Consider the following 19,123-nt stretch of genomic DNA (forward strand, 5'->3'; position numbering starts at 1 on the left):
TAAGCACTAATATAGAGTGGAAAAGGGAAAATGCACATACAAGCTTTGATATTTCTGAAAAAATGAGGGGATATTCCTAACGTTCATAACCAACTATATATGCTTGGACTTGTCTGTGACTTATCCACAAAACAAAATGTACATATTTCTGGTCAAGCTGCAAGTGTGTGCGTGTTTTTGAAAATGGTAAAAATTAGATATACAATTTTCTCGTGACACTTATAAAGTGAAGAGTCTGTGCAAGTGTCAAAAGCCAAAGTCATATAAGTTTTGTATTTTGTACGGCTTGTAAAGATTTTCACTTTAGAAAATGTGAAGTATCACAAGTTATTATCACAAACAGAAGTGGAACATAGGGGCTTGCAAGAAAGAAAATAACCCAGACAGTTGGTGTCATCAAGAGTGCTAGAGACGGTACCCGAACTTGCTTGCTTGCTTACTTGAATTAAAGTGATTTTCGCTCTAATGGAGCATATATCACTGGTTTAATAACGCACCGCGTGATTTTTAATTACTCCTGGGGAAGGAAAAAGAGCCTCATCTCCCAGGCTTTTATGTACTCACAGACTACTTTTAAATTTAGCCACTCAGGTGTAGGACTAACTAGTCCTTAACAACCTGACTGAAAGGCTTTAAACATGAGTGGGAATAGTCTCACCACACACTCATTTTTCTCTCCGAGCGTGGTAAAGGAGGAAAAAGGTGCTCAAAAAGACAGCCATGGGTGTTTAAGTACTCAACAAAACGCTAGCCCGTACTTATTTCAAATCAAGTCGTGTCACCAAAAAAGATGTCGTGTACGACATCAAAGGCATTGTCAAGCGCAGAAACCGTAAAGTAGGCAAACGACGTGTCAAAGAAGTCAAAGTACGTTGGAAAGGATATCCACCCAGTTTTGATTCTTGCATCGACGCTTCGCAGTATAAAAAGAAGTGACCATCATGCCCTTTCACACACATTCAGCCACTGCGATCACTCCTTCACCCAATTCTTCTCTGCAAGATTTACAAACACAACCCTTGTGGGTGTGGTATGGAAAACGTGTGCCTAAAACGCAAATCGTCTTTTTCTGCCAAACCTTCGTGGTGTATTGTGTCATCGGTGCAGCCATTGCCAATTTGAGTTTGCAACAAGGAGACAAACACTTGTGGACCATTGTATTGAGCAGTTACATCGGTTACCTGCTTCCTAATCCCTCCCTGAAATTCTCCTCGAACGGGAACACCGGGAACCTTGTGTCCAGTGTCAGTGCCAGTCACCACTCCAACAACAACCCCATTTTGGGCGGAGACACTCCTCTAACTTCCAGTATGGCCTCGGAGAACCACAAAACTCTGGAATTATGAGCAGTAACAACCAATTTTACTTAACCTTACCCAGTGACAGTTCCATGGAGGTGTTTCCCAAGAACACGTTGTGCTGTTACACGGTCAAATTACCTCAGACCGTCCAGTTAGATCACGAAGCCCATTGGGAAGTGGCTTTAGTGGAAATCATTCACCCAACACAAATCAAAAACATCACCGAAAAGCAAAACACTTTCGAGGTGGAAATCCTGAATGCCCAATTGGAGGAAGAAATCAACAAAATCGGGTTTTTAGGGGATACAAGACCAGCCAGCAATCCAGCCTTCATTATCTACACCTTGAAAATTCCTTCAGGTTATTATTTTAGTGGTGAACATTTGGTGGACACTATTGCGGACAGGTTCAACTTAGCCTTTGGCAAAGCACTGAACAGAGCCAAAAGAGTGTGAAGATTGAGTACCATAAAGTGGCTCATCGTCTCGTGATCAAATTTCAAGATACGGACACATTTTCCCTCAGGTTCAATGGTGGTTTGTTTGAAATTTTGGGTGGACATGCAGAAATGGTCGCAAACAATATGAGCCCCAAGATCAAAAGTAATATGGATTTTTACAGAGTTTTGGAAACCCGGTAGAACTGAACCAAGGACTTAATTTGATCTTTGTGTATTCCGATGTGGTGGAGTACAACGTGGTGGGACACACCTCTGTTCCGTTACTGCGTGTCATTCCTTTCAAAGTGGATAGTACCACAAACAATGACCAGGAAGGTGCAAACACCTATCACGTACACCGTGAATTTGTACATCCTCACTATTTGCCCGTCAGTAAGTCGTATTTAGACACTGTCAACATTGCTATAAAAGGAGATCTGGGACAAAATATTCCATTCTCCAAAGGGAAAGATACATTGAAACTCCATTTTCGAAAACGGTTCTCTAACGAATTGTAAGTCAAGACAGCGAGGAGGGACATTTTCACCCTATAAAATCCGGCCAGATGCGTGTGGAATTTCAGTTTGCAGAAAATCTACACGCAGATAATACGGTGAACGTCATCCTGTATGCTGAATTGGACAATACGATATAAACCAACAGTTTGAGAGAAGTCATTCTAGACTATTAGAAGTCATAGAAGACTTTTATCAATGTTTGTATAGTAGGGATTCTTTGGACATGGAATGTGAAGATCCTGAGGAAGGAGAACCCCAAGACAAAGACGAAGAAGTCATCATGATGAAGTCTAGATGGCCAGAAAAAGAATCACATTTAGTTTCCTGTTATGCTATAGTCTTGACAGAAAAAAAAATTAAGGAATTGATCAAGAAAGATTGCTATGGATGTCATAATGATCATCCCAGACAAATTCAACACGATAAATGCCTGATGCTGAGTCAAGAAGAAAAATTGGACGAATATCTGGACGAAGCTTGGAGTCTCATCTCGGAAGAAGACGTGTTACAACAGTGGTATAAAGGCTTGCGTGAACATTATTGTCCTCCATTAACAACTCAAGAGATCCATCGCATCGAAGCTCTGTTGGATCAGAGTTGGGAGACAAGGCGAAGAAACGGTTACTTGTCAGACATTTTCAAGCAAAAAGTCAGGTTCGAATTGATCACTTATCATTACCTGTGAAGAAGAAAATAAAAAAAAATGGATACCTGAGAACTTTATTACCTTTTGAACCACAGTTTGTACACTGCTTCTTGGAATCCTGTCGTCTGTGCTAAAGATGAACTCCCTCATTGCACACCTCAAAACCATCAAGCTTATGTGATCAACACGGACGACAGTCATCTCCCAGGAACCCACTGGGTAGCCGTCTACTTTCCTCAAGAAGGATGTGTGGAATATTTTGATTCCTATGGACTGCCCCCTTTGGAAGACGATATCATTGACTTTATGAGAAGAAATGCTCAGACCACACGATTCAATAATGTGAAATAACATGGCACATATTCCTTGGTGTGTGGACAGTACTGTGTGTATTTTCTGCATCATTGCAGCCTGGGCTATTCTTTAGAACATTTAGTGACTCATTTTGATCCTCGTCATTCTTCTAGAAACGATGTGAAAGTACATCGATGGTTTTGTGACCAGTATGCTTATCTTTTGTCTCTAACTAGGAAACGTAGTGTCCATCAATGGCCTAATGACTTCCAACAGTGGAAATCACAATTTCATTCACAACGTTGTCAGCCCTGTTTAAAGTAGAGTGTGAATTGAAAAAATATGTTTGGTATTTGAAAAAAATGTTTGATGTTATAGTGTTGGATTATTGTTACAAAAAATGTTAGAGTTGTTTGTTAGTATGAATAAAAAATGTTGTGTTTTGAAGAAAAAAATACCTTTGTGGTTTGTTTGGCTATAGGAATCTTGATTCATGCTCTTTGACTTCTCTCTATCCCTCCCATAACACTATTTGAACGTTCCGGCTAGAAAACCGTGTAGTAATGTTTTCCTTCACGTCCGCGCTTTGACTTTAAGAACCGGGGAAGTTTCCAGTCTGCCCATCCATTGTTAACTCATCCTCCTACAAAGATGTGCTCCAAACTAGCTAAGCTAAACGAAGCCTACGTGAATTTGCATAGGGTCAGACACAGTCTGATACCGAAGCCAGAAGAGATAGAAAATGTGAGAATGCTAAAAGTCACTGAAGACCTGAAAGAAGAGCTCTTCAAGGAGGAATTCAAGAAGGAGAAAGAAGAATGGATGGAGAAGTACAGACTTCATAAACAGCAGAGAGAGCAGCAACAGCAGCAGCATGAACCTGACAGAGGCTTTGTCAACAGTTGTATCGACACCAAAGAGTTCTTCTTCTCTTTTCCGAAGAAGCAGACCTTATCCTGTGAGAAAGCCTGTCGTCAGAGGAGGCCGCCATCTTATAACGTAAGCGATCGCCATAGCTTCATGTTCCAAAAAAAAAAAATTCAGGGCTACCCCATACTCTCGAAAAGAAATAACATTCCATTGCCTATGATATGTTAGTCAGTTAGAAGAAAAAATAAAGAAGTGAGTCTAACAGCACATGATTTCTTTATCTTGGTTAGAAAGTGCGACTCTAAGTCCTTCGTTTCCGTCGCTTATCAAAATTTTAAAAATAGTAATGTTCTGTAAAAAAGTGAGTGAGTGTTTCTTTTAGGTTTATGCGTTTTTTTTTGTTTTTTTTGTTGGTGATAATATGGATAATGTAAGTTCGGGTACAACGAAATTAAAAGAATTAGGCCCAGAACTCGGTGTAGAGGGAAGAAATATACGCAACAGTAGCGGGAGCAAGAAATGCAGACCTAGCCAGTTAGCACTCCACCCACCTCGAGAACACAAATAACATTTAGTCAACAGCCGACTATACCTAACAAACAACCTGCCCCGGAAAGAGTGGTGGCAAAACAAAGGGCCAATTATGTTAGACAAACGGTATGGCAAACTCAGATGTAATTATCGGAGGCACTACGTTCTTTTCTGGGGTCCCGAGTGGCCGAGTGGTCTAAAGCGCTCTCCGTTACGGATCACTGTCATCTCACCTTTGTCTGCGTGGGTTCGAGTCTCGGATTCGGCTAATGTGGGTATGTGAGAAAGCTTGCCAGTAGCTTCTCGTGCGTCGGTGGTTCTTTCCGGGTTTTTTCCCGGGTTCTTCCTCCACCATTAATACTGGCCGCCATGTATAGCCTATCGCGTGCTGAAAAATGGCGTTAAACCCTACAACAACAACAACGTTCTTTTCTCACTCCGATACTACAGGCAATCTCAGCTGAAAGAACAACCACAACAACAATAACAGCGACAGACACCATAGCAGCGGATTTGAAACTATCTATCTCAACTAAAGAATTAGTATCAGAACCAGAAGAGGAAATTGAGGCGGTTGAGGAGGAGGAGGGGGACGCTGACCCTCGTTGAGAAGTACACCGAAATGGCACTAGATCAAGCATTGTATGACGTCAACAAAGCAGGGTAGTTTATTAGAGCCATACAATACGTTGCCTACAAGTCTCTAGACACCTTTAAACCAAGACCTTCTCAATGGGGATTAGGGTCAGAGTTCTTCCCCAATTCTACAGACTAACCTACACTGGATACCCCCTCAGTCAACTGGTAGAAGCCGCTGCTTACATTGCCGCCCATCCTGGCTACGCATATCAAGAATCATGAGACTAGGAGTGCGGGAAAGAACGTGAAAGCAAAAGAGAGACGTGTTACCTTCTAACAGAAAAAAACAGCCATTTTTAGGGCTCCAAAAGATTGCTTTTTATTAACTAGGGAACCATATTTGGCTTGGTATCCCTCCTTGACTAAACTATTCTCGAAACAAACTTGACCCATTGGAACACCGCAACAAACTTAACTTTTTAAACCTAACAGTGACCAAACTGGTATATGTCTCTTAGACATAATAATTTAAATAAGATCAGTATGGCTATTTTTATGTACACTAAGTACTAATATTAGATAGATATGTTAGGAAGTAGGAAATTTAACAGACCCGTTAGATTTGAACTAATTGCACAAGTGGTTAACACATTATTGGTACTTTTTACTGTCCATTAGCAAAAACGGGTCTTGATTTGAAATAAGTACGGGCTAGCGTTTTGTTGAGTACTTAACACCCATGGCTGTCTTTTTGAGCACCTTTTTCCTCCTTTACCACGCTCGGACAGAAAAATGAGTGTGTGGTGAGACTATTCCCACTCATGTTTAAAGCCTTTCAGTCAGGTTGTTAAGGACTAGTTAGTCCTACACCTGAGTGGCTAAATTTAAAAGTAGTCTGTGAGTACATAAAAGTCTGGGAGATGAGGCTCTCTTTCCTTCCCCAGGAGTAATTAAAAATCACGCGGTGCGTTATTAAACCAGTGATATATGCTCCATTAGAGCGAAAATCACTTTAATTCAAGTAAGCAAGCAAGCAAGTTCGGGTACCGTCTCTAGCACTCTTGATGACACCAACTGTCTGGGTTATTTTCTTTCTTGCAAGCCCCTATGTTCCACTTCTGTTTGTGATAATAACTTGTGATACTTCACATTTTCTAAAGTGGAAATCTTTACAAGCCGTACAAAATACAAAACTTATATGACTTTGGCTTTTGACACTTGCACAGACTCTTCACTTTATAAGTGTCACGAGAAAATTGTATATCCAATTTTTACCATTTTCAAAAACACGCACACACTTGCAGCTTGACCAGAAATATGTACATCTTGTTTTGTGGATAAGTCACAGACAAGTCCAAGCATATATAGTTGGTTATGAACGTTAGGAATATCCCCTCATTTTTTCAGAAATATCAAAGCTTGTATGTGCATTTTCCCTTTTCCACTCTATATTAGTGCTTAGATTTGTTCCAAAAAAAAGAAAAAAAAAAAGAAACGAAATAATTTTGAAGAAAAAAAAAACTGAATTTTGAATTCAGGTTTCTCTCTGTTTATAATTATTTTCAAGTTGATGGTGCATGACAGAGTACATTCGCCTACCTTTCCAGCATTTCTTCACATGTCATTGCCTTTGTTAAATTCGGTTTCATTGGTTAGTTATCGTTAATCTTTAATTTTTTTCATGCATTTCTTTTTGATAGAAGATTTAAGGCTTTCTATTGTTGTAACGGTATTTATGTTGTTTAGTCTGTTGATGAAATTATCTATAGCAAAGTGCTTAAGATTTTTCAGGTTTTTTTTATTATTTAAAGCCCTACAAAAGGATACCAAGTTTGTCTTCAAAGACGATTGAAACTCTAAATTACACGGGCGTGAAGGAAAACATCGTTGTGTTTAATCTAATCATGCTTGCCGTATCTCTTTGTGTTTTAGAGGTCATATTTCTTCTTAAGTAAATACACGCATCAATAGACAGACAGATTGGGTCATCATCCTTGAGTTCTTTACTTCATACAAACCCCAAATTTATTAGTTTGAAAAAAAAAGATAACATGCCCCTCAGTACTGTAACACGTCTGTTCTGACTCTACCGATGTGAGTGTGAGTGTTTATGTCGAAATGTTTAAGTGAGATATAAAAAAATGGTCAGCTTGAAAACGCGAACCAATACTGTGACGCTCAGTATTTTGATGTGGTAAGAGGAAATGGTACAACACACAAAGAGGGCTTGTAAGTTCACATTTCAGTCTGTCTGCACTGTAATGGTAACAACGCAAGAACATAGGGATTATTATGCCACACAGTCCTAGAACAAAACAATGCATCACCCGTTGTAAGCCATTTCATTGGCTATACTTATTTTCTTACCGCGTTCGCTTCGAATTGACTTGAGTAGCTATTCAGACAGTGACGAGAATGGCCATGCTTCACGGGGTCTATCCTATAGGCGATTTATATAAAAAATATTTTTAAAAATTAAACTAATGCACGAACAATCGTACCATGGGCGATCCCATGGAAATTGTGTCCGTCTTTTTGCAAAATACATCAACATTTAATTTAACCGTGCAGATCGCTAGAACAAACCTCTGATAATATACATTTTGAAAAGTGTTGTGTGACACGGATCGCCATTGTCGCTTGGTGTCTGCTTTCTTGTTCGAAAAGAGATCGTTTCGTCTTGACTATAAAAATTTAATTTGACTAAGTTTTACGCACTACTTGAACTCATACATTTACATTGTAGGTGTAAGCCGTCGTTCTCAGTTTTCTGGAAGTTCGTTTTTGCGTTTCTCAGATGTGATACTATTTTTTATGGACCGAACGAAATTTCTTTTGGCGTGAATCAGGACTCGTGGTTTTGTGGCATAATTGGAGAGCATTGATTAAAGCTCAGTTATGTCGTCTTCGAAATTGCTGACACGGATTTGAACTAACACTTCAGGTTTTGTGTGAGGCGATACGGTACATCATTGCCTTTTACTTCCTCAATGAAATCATTTCATCTTATTGCAAAATTACATTTGACTAGGTTTCATAGGTAGCAGGTCCCTGTATATATGGAGAGTGTCTTAGCGTCAGAGTATTCATTCCGCTCTCAAACGATCAAGAAGATGGAAGAGTCAGCACAGATCGACCTGCTGGTCAAATATTTGCTAAAAGTCATACGAAAGCATAATTCACATGCGAAAGTGGCAACAAAACTTACTCTTTTGGTCGTTGATTTGATGAGAGTCATACGAAAGTGTGTAAGTGCTAATGAAGTTTGCTATATCTGCAAAGGTAAATGGGTATTTGTCTCCAGAATACCTGCTTCGTCTAAGAAAGAGAGACAAAAGTCAAGATACCTAATATCGTTGTCAGGAGAAAGGACACTGGAATTCAGAGTGCCCTACGAGAAAAGAGAAGAAACAAAAAACAAGACGAAACAGAGAAGAGGGATTCAGAAGAAGAAGACATTGAAGATGATGAAGAACTTGTGCCAGTAAAGACATAGAAATGGAAAAATTGACAATGTGAGCCGATGCGTTGGCCCTGATGTGAAATTTCGTACTACCTTCTAAAAGAGAATAGACCAGAAAGAAAACGTAAGTGTCTCTTGGTCTTGACATTGTATAATAAGGATGGCGTGTTTTGTTTTTACTCACACTTTATGAAATTGTGCTCTTTCACCTCTCTCTATCCCTCTGGATCATGTTTTAGTTAGAATTGAAATGGAAGGATGTTTTCCTTCACGCACGCTCTTTAGGCATGCAAGTCGGTAAACAATAGTCAGTCTATTCATCCATCATTTTTGTGTCTTGATGTTTCCTAAATCACACACTGATGCCATAAAATAACGGGTTAAATGGGTTTTGTAGTGTTGGGAGTGGGGGGTGGGGTGTAGGTGTTTGGTAGAGTTGGTCATTGCAGGTGAGGGCTTAGGTGCTTTCAAAAAACTTTTTCTTCTTCACTCTGTGTTGATGGAATATAATGGGTTATTTTCTTCACTCTCTGTTGATAGTATATATAAAGGGTTATTTCTTCACTCCGTGTGGATAGTGTATAATGGTTTTCTTCTTCTTCCCTCTGTGGTGTGTGTGTGTGTGTGTATGTGTTCGCGTACGTTGTGTAGATCGTATATTTGGTTGTTTTTTTCTTCTTCCTCCCGAGTGTGGATAGTATATTTGGGGTTTGTATGCGTTAGCGACGTTGTGTGGATAGTATATTTGGGGTTTGTATGCGTTCGCGTACGTTTGTGTGGATAGTTTATTTGGGGTTTGTATTATCTCCCTTCTGTGTTGATAGTATATTTGGGGTTTGTATGCGTTCGCGTACGTTTGTGTGGATAGTTTATTTGGGGTTTGTATTATCTCCCTTCTGTGTTGATAGTATATTTGGGGTTTGTTTTTTCCTCTTCCCTCTGTGTGTGTGTGTGTGTGTGTGTGTGTGTGTGCGTATGTCTGCGCGCGTACGTTGTGTGTGTGTGTGGATGTGTGTGTATTGATTTATTCCCATGTTAAATTCCCCTTCACGCTAGAGTTGCCCACGATTTTTCTCCATGTTCAATTCCCTTGAGGCTAGGTTTGCCCACGATTTTTCTCCATGTTCAATTCCACTTGAGGCTAGGTTTGCCCACGATTTTTCTCCATGTTAAGGGGGTCTGTAATGCTAATTCCCATTGAGGCTAGGGTGCCCCTATATACTACTGATAATAAACCTGTTTACTGACCATCTGCATTATATGGTTGATTGATGTTTCCTACCTTAATAAACTTGTTTAATGTCCATCTGCATTACACTGTGGATTTATGCTTCCTGCCATAACAAACAATTTGCAACGTCCTTTCTCTAAATTATTATCTATTGCTACAGGTCCATCTCTAGAACACTTGCTGCATTATGCTACTAACCAGCACTACACCTGCACCAACAACCGTCTTTCTTGTGTTACATCTATTGATGGGCTTAATACCAGTACTGCATGCTGTTTTCCTTACATTATGTATGAGAAATGGTATTTTTGTTCTGATTTGTAGGAACAGAACTAATTATATCCATCATTTTAATTATAAAAAATGGTATCTTTGATATAATACAATTCCAAGTTGGAAATAAAATCCCAAGCCGCCACCCCCTCTGAAAATTAAATGGTTGGTCCCTGACATTTCTTATATGTTTCCTACCTCTATTTGCCCTTCTTTTACATGCTTGTTACCACATGGATCATGGCCATAATGGAAGGATTAGTGGCAGGGTGGAGGGTACAGTACAGAAATACATAATATATAGATCCTTCTACCCTACCCTCTATTCCACTACCAATACCTCCCATTATGGAGCAAATTCCTTTGACTGCTATCAGCAGTCTAGTTGTGACACCTAATTTCTTCATCAGTAAAACAGTAACACCTTCTTTACACCTGCATCCACATGCTGTACAAGACTGCTATCAGTGTTACATACATTTCCAATAGCTCCCACAAACCTGTGGCTGCCTCACGAACTGTGGCATTAATCTTCAAGGAACCCCAGACAGGATAATTTTTAAATCCCAGTTTCAGTTGTGAGGAAGGAATAGATACGGAATGACAACCATCAAACTGAAACAAAAAGAGCCACTTCATAAATTCAAACAGTATTGACGGAAAGACAAAAGAATGATAACATTGAGACATTGGCTTCTGGAAAATCTAGAGTTTATTAGGATTGCATAATATCTGCATATAACCTGGCGATGACATAAACAGCATATTTAGATAAATATCTAATTTTCACAATAATCAAAAGACCCAATGGGGCCCGATAACATGTACATGTAATTGGTTCTAAACAGTTTTATGTAGTAAGAACATAACCAATATAAACTATGCCCCAAACTTTATATCCTGCTGATTTTACCTATTATAATATAGTCTGATAAAACTTATTTCAAAATATAATGGCATGATATGCAGTCTCGTTCTCTTATTTGGGATTAAACGCCATTTCTCAGTATGAGATAGGCTATACATAGTGGCCAGTATAAGTGGTGGAGGAGGAAGTGCTCTTCTTAATAGTACAGCTAAACATCACATAATCCAACAAGGATATGAGTTGTTGGAATTGTATATATAAAAGGATTATTGTACAGAATAATTCATTCTTAATAGTATTACTGGTCTTATAAGACTTATTGATAGGATTGATTCATTTATTTAATTTTAATCATTAATTGGAATTGCAGTTCTTTAACATTTATTTAAAGACATTTGGATTAACAGCTGTCGTGGAACTAATTCAAATTAATTTAATGGACAATTGGATTTATAGCTGTATTGGAATTACCGTGAAGTCATTTAAAGGACATTTAGGTTTATATCTTAGCGATTCTTCTGTGTTGTTGGTATGACAATACAATAAGACAACATTCGGAATACCTTTGGAACTTATTCAGATTACTTGGAACTATTGAAATTTATAGAACGTTTAGGATTTTAGACATTAACCATGAGCACAGGCAACAGTTATCAATGACCAATAATATGTGTGATACAGGATGTAAATAAATACATGGAGATGGGTAAAATCAAGCATTCAGTATACCATGAGGGCTTGAATGGCCAGAAATAGGTCAATAATATGATTATGGGATCAAAAAACCACTTCCCTGAACTCTACTTAAAACAGAAAAAAGTACTTGTACCAGCCTAGCAACTTGGAGAATCTGACTTGATGAACAAGTTTACTTGCCCAATTTTGAAAATCCCCCCAAAAGGCTCTGGACAATTTTACTTGCCCAATTTTGAAAATACCCCCAAAAGGCTATGGACAATTTTACTTGCCCAATTTTGAAAATGCCACCAAAAGGCTATGGACAATTTTACTTGCCCACTTTTGAAAATACCCCCAAAAGGCTATGGGATTTGTACATTCCTGCTATTAGGTCCCTGCCGAACAGCAGTTTTAATGTTTTTGTATACTATATAGTATGGTAGTAACACACATGCTTTGCATCTCTCAGGACAAAGTTTTAACGTCCTCTTTTAACACATCTAGAAATAAGCTATAGCCCATCCTAACTAGGTATGTGCTTTTCCCTGATGTCTCTGCGTTCCTTACCATCATAGATCACACTAAATCATTATCTAAACCATTCAGAGTACGTAATTTAAGAGGTACTAACATGTCAAATTAATGGAAAATGGACAAAGTTTATTGTATAACATCATGTTCTGAAGAGCTCTGCTCTTAAAGTCGCAATAGCTTTTTGCATTAGAATGAATAGCGATGACATTTGGGAGCAAAAACTTACTTTTGTTTCAATCATTACTAAATTGGGATTCACAATCCATACTTATTTTATGGAGGACAACACCATAATGAGGTACTTTATAGTACGGGTTTAATGTATCAACTTACATTTGTTTCTATGATGTCAACACACTGCTGCTCAGGGTAGCTGTAACCATAATAATGTGGGCCAAAGCAAACTTTCATGGTCAAGGAACCTTTCACTGGCTGACCATAGGTATAGCTAGATACAAAAATATGACTCGGATTAGACAATTACTTTGATATATTAATTCAATTTCTCATAAATAGGAATGCTAAAAAAGTTACTTCTGCTCTACATAATTAGACATATTTTCCACAATATCCTTCTGCCCGACATCGTTAGACATATTTTCCATATTATCCTTCTGCCCGACATCGTTAGACATATTTTCCACAATATCCTTCTGCCCGACATCGTTAGACATATTTTCCACAATATCCTTCTGCCAGACATCGTTAGACATATTTTCCATATTATCCTTCTGCCCGACATCGTTAGACATATTTTCCACAATATCCTTCTGCCCGACATCGTTAGACATATTTTCCACAATATCCTTCTGCCCGACATCGTTAGACATATTTTCCACAATATCCTTCTGCCCGACATCGTTAGACATATTTTCCACAATATCCTTCTGTCCGACATCGTTAGACATATTTTCCACAATATCCTTTCTGATTCTTTTCTAATTGAACCTTACCTAATGCAATATGGTCAAGTATGCTGATCAAGCATGTTATTCACTCAAAATTATGGGACAATACTATATGTGTATCATTGTAACATGATTTCATGAATTACATGTATATGCAATCATTTTCCACTTTTACATCTAAATGGCAAGTCTGCAAATGCTATTTGAACATGTAATTCCCCTTGCAACATTTTGTAATACTGAATCTAGAAATATTTAATCTTGCTTATATCAATGGATGCTGTAACCTACTAACATTAAAAAAGAAAGTGAGAAGTATATACGGGTGTTTGGTGAAGGTAAAAAGCCCTTCATGGAACTAGATTCTTACTCTGCACAAACTTTTCCATTGATAGTGGGTGATGATAGCAGTAGATATGTAGGAGGCGTAATTTTCACTTCAAATTTTGGAAGCACTGAAATAAAAAAACAAAAATGAATGAACTGAGTATACCATTATGAAATCTCATGAAATCAAAACCAAATGGTGCCCCTGTTCAAAATGCTATTTCTTTGAATCAGTAAAGGGACCCATGGTATTCATTAGGGAAACTTAAAATGAAAGACATAACATGGCAACAAGAGCATCCTTATCATGCATCAGAACACAAATAAAATACACAAATTTAAAAATAATTAAATGTTCTCTTATGGGAAAAGAATTACACTAAAGCAAAATAAAACAAGTTTAGGTGTAAAATGTTTTTAGATAATACTCACATGATCTTATTACTATGAATTTTCTATTTTTCATGAGACCAATTTTGATGATTATTAGAAGCAACAAATTTAAACACTAAACAAAATAACTGAGTGATTTTTTAATTTTAGTGGTGACTTGAGGCTTGAAGATTTGTTTCAAAGCAGATTACTTTTTCAAGATAAACGTTTTCAAATCATATAATGGATATAATTAGCTCTTTTTTGTGGACAACTCAGAGCATCAGGGATTGAAATTAACATTTATTATAGTAAAATCAGTATTGTTTGTTCCTTCCTATCTATTTAAAAAAGTATAAAGAATATGATAATGCAAAAGACTTAGTTATTTTATTCATCAGTTTATAATAGCGTACCTGATTGTCACGGGTGGGGGGTGGGGGTGGGGGCAAACACTATCAAATCGTTAGCGTTTCGAATCAATGGGACTTTCTCCAGCTACACCATCGCCATATTTTCATGTAGCTCATCATCTTTCATAATCTCAATAATTCCGTAAATTATTTAGGTGCATCTCTTTGAACACATGTTCAATTTTCTTTTTCGCACAACCATTAACACTAGATATCGCAAATAATGAAAGCAGATGACAGCTTTTATTGAAATGGAATGTTCTAGAAACCCAGAAAAGGACAGCCAGTAATCTATCTGCGGGGTTTTTTTTACATCGAGTTTTCAGTTGGGATAATATGCATAATACGTTAGGCTGAAAGTACATCGTAATGTAATGTGAAAACACATGAACAGTAACTGCAGTTTCATTGAAATTAATGTTCTGATTTAAATGTTAGCGGGATTTGTAGCCAAACTTCCTAAGTTCCGGTTCTTTTTGAAAACCGATCATTTCTATTTAGGCATTATGGGATTGCGAACTACAAGTAAGATTTACTTACATCCGAACTGAAGAGTTTTACAACGTACAAAAATACGCACCTCCGACAATGAAGATTTGATAACGGATGTGCGCCAGTGAGCATCGACAATTGTGCTAAGGTAAACATTACTTCCAAGAGATGTATTTTGATTTACTGTAGTAAGTCGTGAAAATTAACGAAATAATTGGGTCACGTGTTGGGAACTAATTTGTTGCTCTTAACATACAGACGTGACCTCATAGTTGATCAGCGTAGGGATGATATCCAATATTGGATAGTAAATCGCAGACTCTTTTATTTAGTGGCTATGACAAAGAATGGCTATGTAGCGTCTTAATTTTGTGTCACGTGATTCTGCCTTTTGAATCTACGGGTCATATTGGTTGAAATGGTTATAGTGGTGTGAAGACGCCTCTTTCAAGAGAAGCAGTATAACAAACCAGTCGGAGCAAACGCCTTTGGCCGGAATTTGCTAAACAGGAAAAGGCAAGACCAGGGAATCTCAAAAGGATAGTATATGGCCATACATTTAGCACGTACGCAAAACTCTGACCACTCCCCCCTACACATGCATACTTTTTTACACACACACACCTACCTGCGTACATACGCTTGATGCACAACACCACCACCACCCCATTCTTTAGAACGGCCTATATTTAATTCACGCAGAAACGATCAAGGATTATTAATGTCAACGTGCTTAATAAAACAGATAGTCCACCGATGTTGAATGTCTGACTGAATCAAAGAAACAAGCTGCGTAACTTTAAAAAGTTTGTCTAGTGTTCGCTAAAATTCAAACGCTGACTGAACCAAGTCGAACAGGTTACGTATTAGACAAATTATTATCGAGGTTTCATACGCACTGTTTCCAGTGCGTACGTACATTAAAGCAAGCGTATGCATTTGGGTTAAGCCCCATCACCCTCCATGAGTACGTACTAAATAGACGGTCCTCAAGTCTTTCGTCGACGAGAATATAAACTCTATAAGACTCGTTCAAAAAGCACGGAAATATTGTTATCACCACCTTGCAAGAATACAGATAGTAACCGAAGATCTCTTCTCTCGTCATTTCTCCCTACTGGTCTCTCTGTTGAGCTTGAGTGAGTGCTGAGCCGCGACAACAACTCGGTCGACAATGCAGACCACGACTCAGTCGGCGACCCAGAAGACGAACTAGTTGACTTAGTCGGCGACACAGAAGACCCAGTCAATGACTCATTTTCGACCCATAAGACAACACAGTCACCTACCCAGATGACGACTTAGTCGACGAATCAGTCGGCGATCCAGTAGACGGACCACGTGTCTACAAGAAGCCAGGAATACGACGGTATCCCGTTGGGGTAGAAATCTGTCACATTCTGGAGTGCCAGTCCTCAGACTGATACAGCAGGGTATTACTCCAATATAAAAGCCTGTCTGAAAGAACGCGAGATAATGAAACGTGGAATAGTGTAGCCAAGTGAATTCCGCTACAGTAGTATAACTAGCCAAATCATTTGTCTTGTGTCAGTTTCAAGTCCTAAGCAAAGATATTTGTTCAAGCTATTTAGAGACCAGGAAATCTCAGCGCTAGGTCACCCTTCCCAAAAATTAAATGGTAGGTCCTTACCCAGTATTGTGAAAATAATTCGATCTCTTTCCAAAGGAAAGTGTCCACTCGCGCGGCAACCGTATACCAACTTTTTTGAAACACTATTCACAGGACCACTATGTGCCCACGACAGAAATGACTATTCGCACCGCAACCGGATAATGCATTAGGGACAAGTACAAAATATTCCAGATAATATAAACATATCATATAAGATAGTCCATCATTACCATAAAAGTTTTGGTGACCGATTGATCGGACTAAAGGACACTAAAAAGTAAAGTATTCCATAGTGTCTAATTCGCAAGGCGGCCGTGTGCTAAAGTTAACAAAGACTATTCGCACGGTTGCCGTCCGCTAACAATAATAGTCGGACTGCGACCGGTGTCTCTCTCAAGTTGGACTGTAATAATTATGATATGGTGTACAAACAGTTAGAGGCTAGTGCCTGAATTAGTGGTTTTCTAAGGAGAAAAAAATGTTAATTTAATTTTACTGTAACAGTCCAGATTTTGTTGCAATAAGCCTCCATGGCATAATCAAAATCGTATCATCTTAAAACGTGTCCATCGTCGTATTCGAGTGGAAATACATGGATCTATTTGTAAGTGCACGAATTTAACTACATACAAAAAAAATTCATTTTTCCCAAAAGTACGAAAATTTATACTCGTGAAAATAAACGAATTTACAGTATCAAGCTTGATCTTAGAATGTACACTATCTCACAGACACTCCGCTCTCGAGTAATACGACATTAACCGCGTCTGTTTGCTTTTTTTTAGTTTGCGTTGGCAACGGTTTCCAACGTTTGAAAAACAATTTGGAGCTCATGTGAGATAGGCGCTAGGGTTAGCACCCATCAGTAAAATGTTGCAAACTTTATTTTCTTTGATAATACTTACCGGCAAATCAACCCGAAGTAAAGTAAGCTACTTGTTGACCCGATAATGTAGACTGTTGCAATTCTGATACAAGTCTCGCCAGGTCAGATTAAACCGTTTGGGATACAAAGTCGCTGAGACAGAAGCCAGAGAATATCCTATCAGACTTCCTTCCCACAGCTTGAATGGGATGATGATGGGGTCAAGTGCCCTAACTTAACAAGCTGAGATATGCCCGAAATGCATGTACTAATTCCTCGTCGGCTGAGTGGATAGCACAACAGATCCACGACGAACGTGCCTGAACGGAAATATATTCTCTTCCTTCATTTGGTGGTGAGAACAACTGATCTCTGTCTGTCTGTCTCTCTGTCTCTCTCTCTGATGGACTTAGTATACGTCAAGTACCACTTCATTGCGCTGATGGCGTTCAGAAGACGCTCTTTGGTAGACGTGTCCCCCAAAAAATCAAAACGGAGGACTAATGTCCCATGAGCAGCAGCATGTTCTTAGCAATGAAGCATGGGACCTTCATAAGAGAAACTAATCCATCGTGATTGAAATGCAGTTGGTTCTGGTCGACCGACAAGGCATGGGTTTAGAAGCATGCAAGCGCAGTCGTTTTGGCATGTTTGGTTGTTGATCCATGATTTTCAATGTTTGAGGGGTAAATAATTATTAGTGTGTTATCAGAATCTGCCTTAATCTGAATGACTTCGTGAATCTCAGACAATGCCAGAGTAAGCAGAACATTACGGGTTTGAAAGCGTACATCTTTGAAGTCAGAAATCTGGAGTAATAAAACAAGCCACCAACAATGGTAACAACCATTGGACAGAAAAACAGGTAATTAGAGTTGATAAACGAGGCTGAGTCAGTCCATGATCAAAAACTATACCCCATTCACTGGCTTGAGTGTCATCGAAAGTCGTCATGAAAAGTCTGAGTTGTGTACCGTGCATTCGTAAAATAAAAAAACCCTAAAGTAAGTAGTGGGTCACAGCGGAATCAAGAAAGCTGTTGGACCGACCTGCTGCCAGGGAGGGTCCTTATTGTCTTCATAGGTCCGATACTGGATATTGTGGGATATTTGATGACCAAGTCGTTGCAGTTGCATTGTGTGTCCGTGACAGAAAGTCGACTTGGATTAGAGCGATCTGGTGACGGATTTTATTTGCATTTTAGATCCTGGATTTGGTATGTCGGAAGATCACAGTACCAAAAAAAGTCATACTGGATATGAACTGAGACAGGGCTTGGATTGGACTAGATAAAGAACAATGCCGGCTGATGTTTGGCCTTTATATCCGGTACTGACGATAGAGGAATAGGTGAATATAGCCATTACCACGCTGACGGGAGGGGAACTGCTAGAAACTACAGAGTAATAGCCGAACAAAATAGCAGCTGAATCTATCCACTGTTGTGGAAGGTTTGAGATTTCCAAAAACTTAACACATGACATAAAATTATTGATACGGTCGCTTTCATTGCTGAAGAAGTGATCTTTACGTCTCGCCATTAACAGGAAAGATGAAAAGTCTACACTTTTTGTTCTAGCGAAAATGTTGGCCGAGATGTTTTCACAATGCAGCATCACTTCTGGATGTGAATGCTATATTGACCATGAACCTTCAGTTTCAGGCTCCTGTTATATGAAAAAAAGCTGTCAGCATTCCCCTTGGTTAAAATCAAAAGAGACATGGAGATTTTAATAAAAATTAATCCAAGGTATATCGGTGGAATTATATCAGACAGTAAGTTGTATCAGTTCAATAGGAATTCATTTACTTTTTGTAGGTACAAGTTTCCTTGATCTGAGCAAAAATGGCATTCAGTTTTGTCAGAACATGATACATTAGTTGCCCA

At 38.7% G+C, this 19,123-nt stretch overlaps 1 protein-coding gene across 1 annotated transcript in view; it reads right to left on the reverse strand.

Annotated features, from left to right (window-relative positions):
* The window catches only part of LOC149802047 (alpha-1-inhibitor 3-like), a 216,046-nt gene that overhangs the window by 170,969 nt on the left and 25,954 nt on the right, over positions 1-19,123 (reverse strand). The window contains exons 7-9 of the mRNA XM_089956451.1: positions 13,504-13,588; positions 12,559-12,673; positions 10,646-10,760 (exon numbers count right to left, since the gene is read on the reverse strand). Of these exons, the coding sequence (XP_089812577.1) occupies positions 10,646-10,760; positions 12,559-12,673; positions 13,504-13,588 (315 nt within the window). The remainder of the gene's footprint in view (positions 1-10,645; positions 10,761-12,558; positions 12,674-13,503; positions 13,589-19,123) is intronic.

Source organism: Sinohyriopsis cumingii, chromosome 4, assembly GCF_028554795.1.
Source record: "Sinohyriopsis cumingii isolate HCF-2022 chromosome 4, ASM2855479v2, whole genome shotgun sequence".
NCBI lineage: Eukaryota > Metazoa > Mollusca > Bivalvia > Unionida > Unionidae > Sinohyriopsis > Sinohyriopsis cumingii.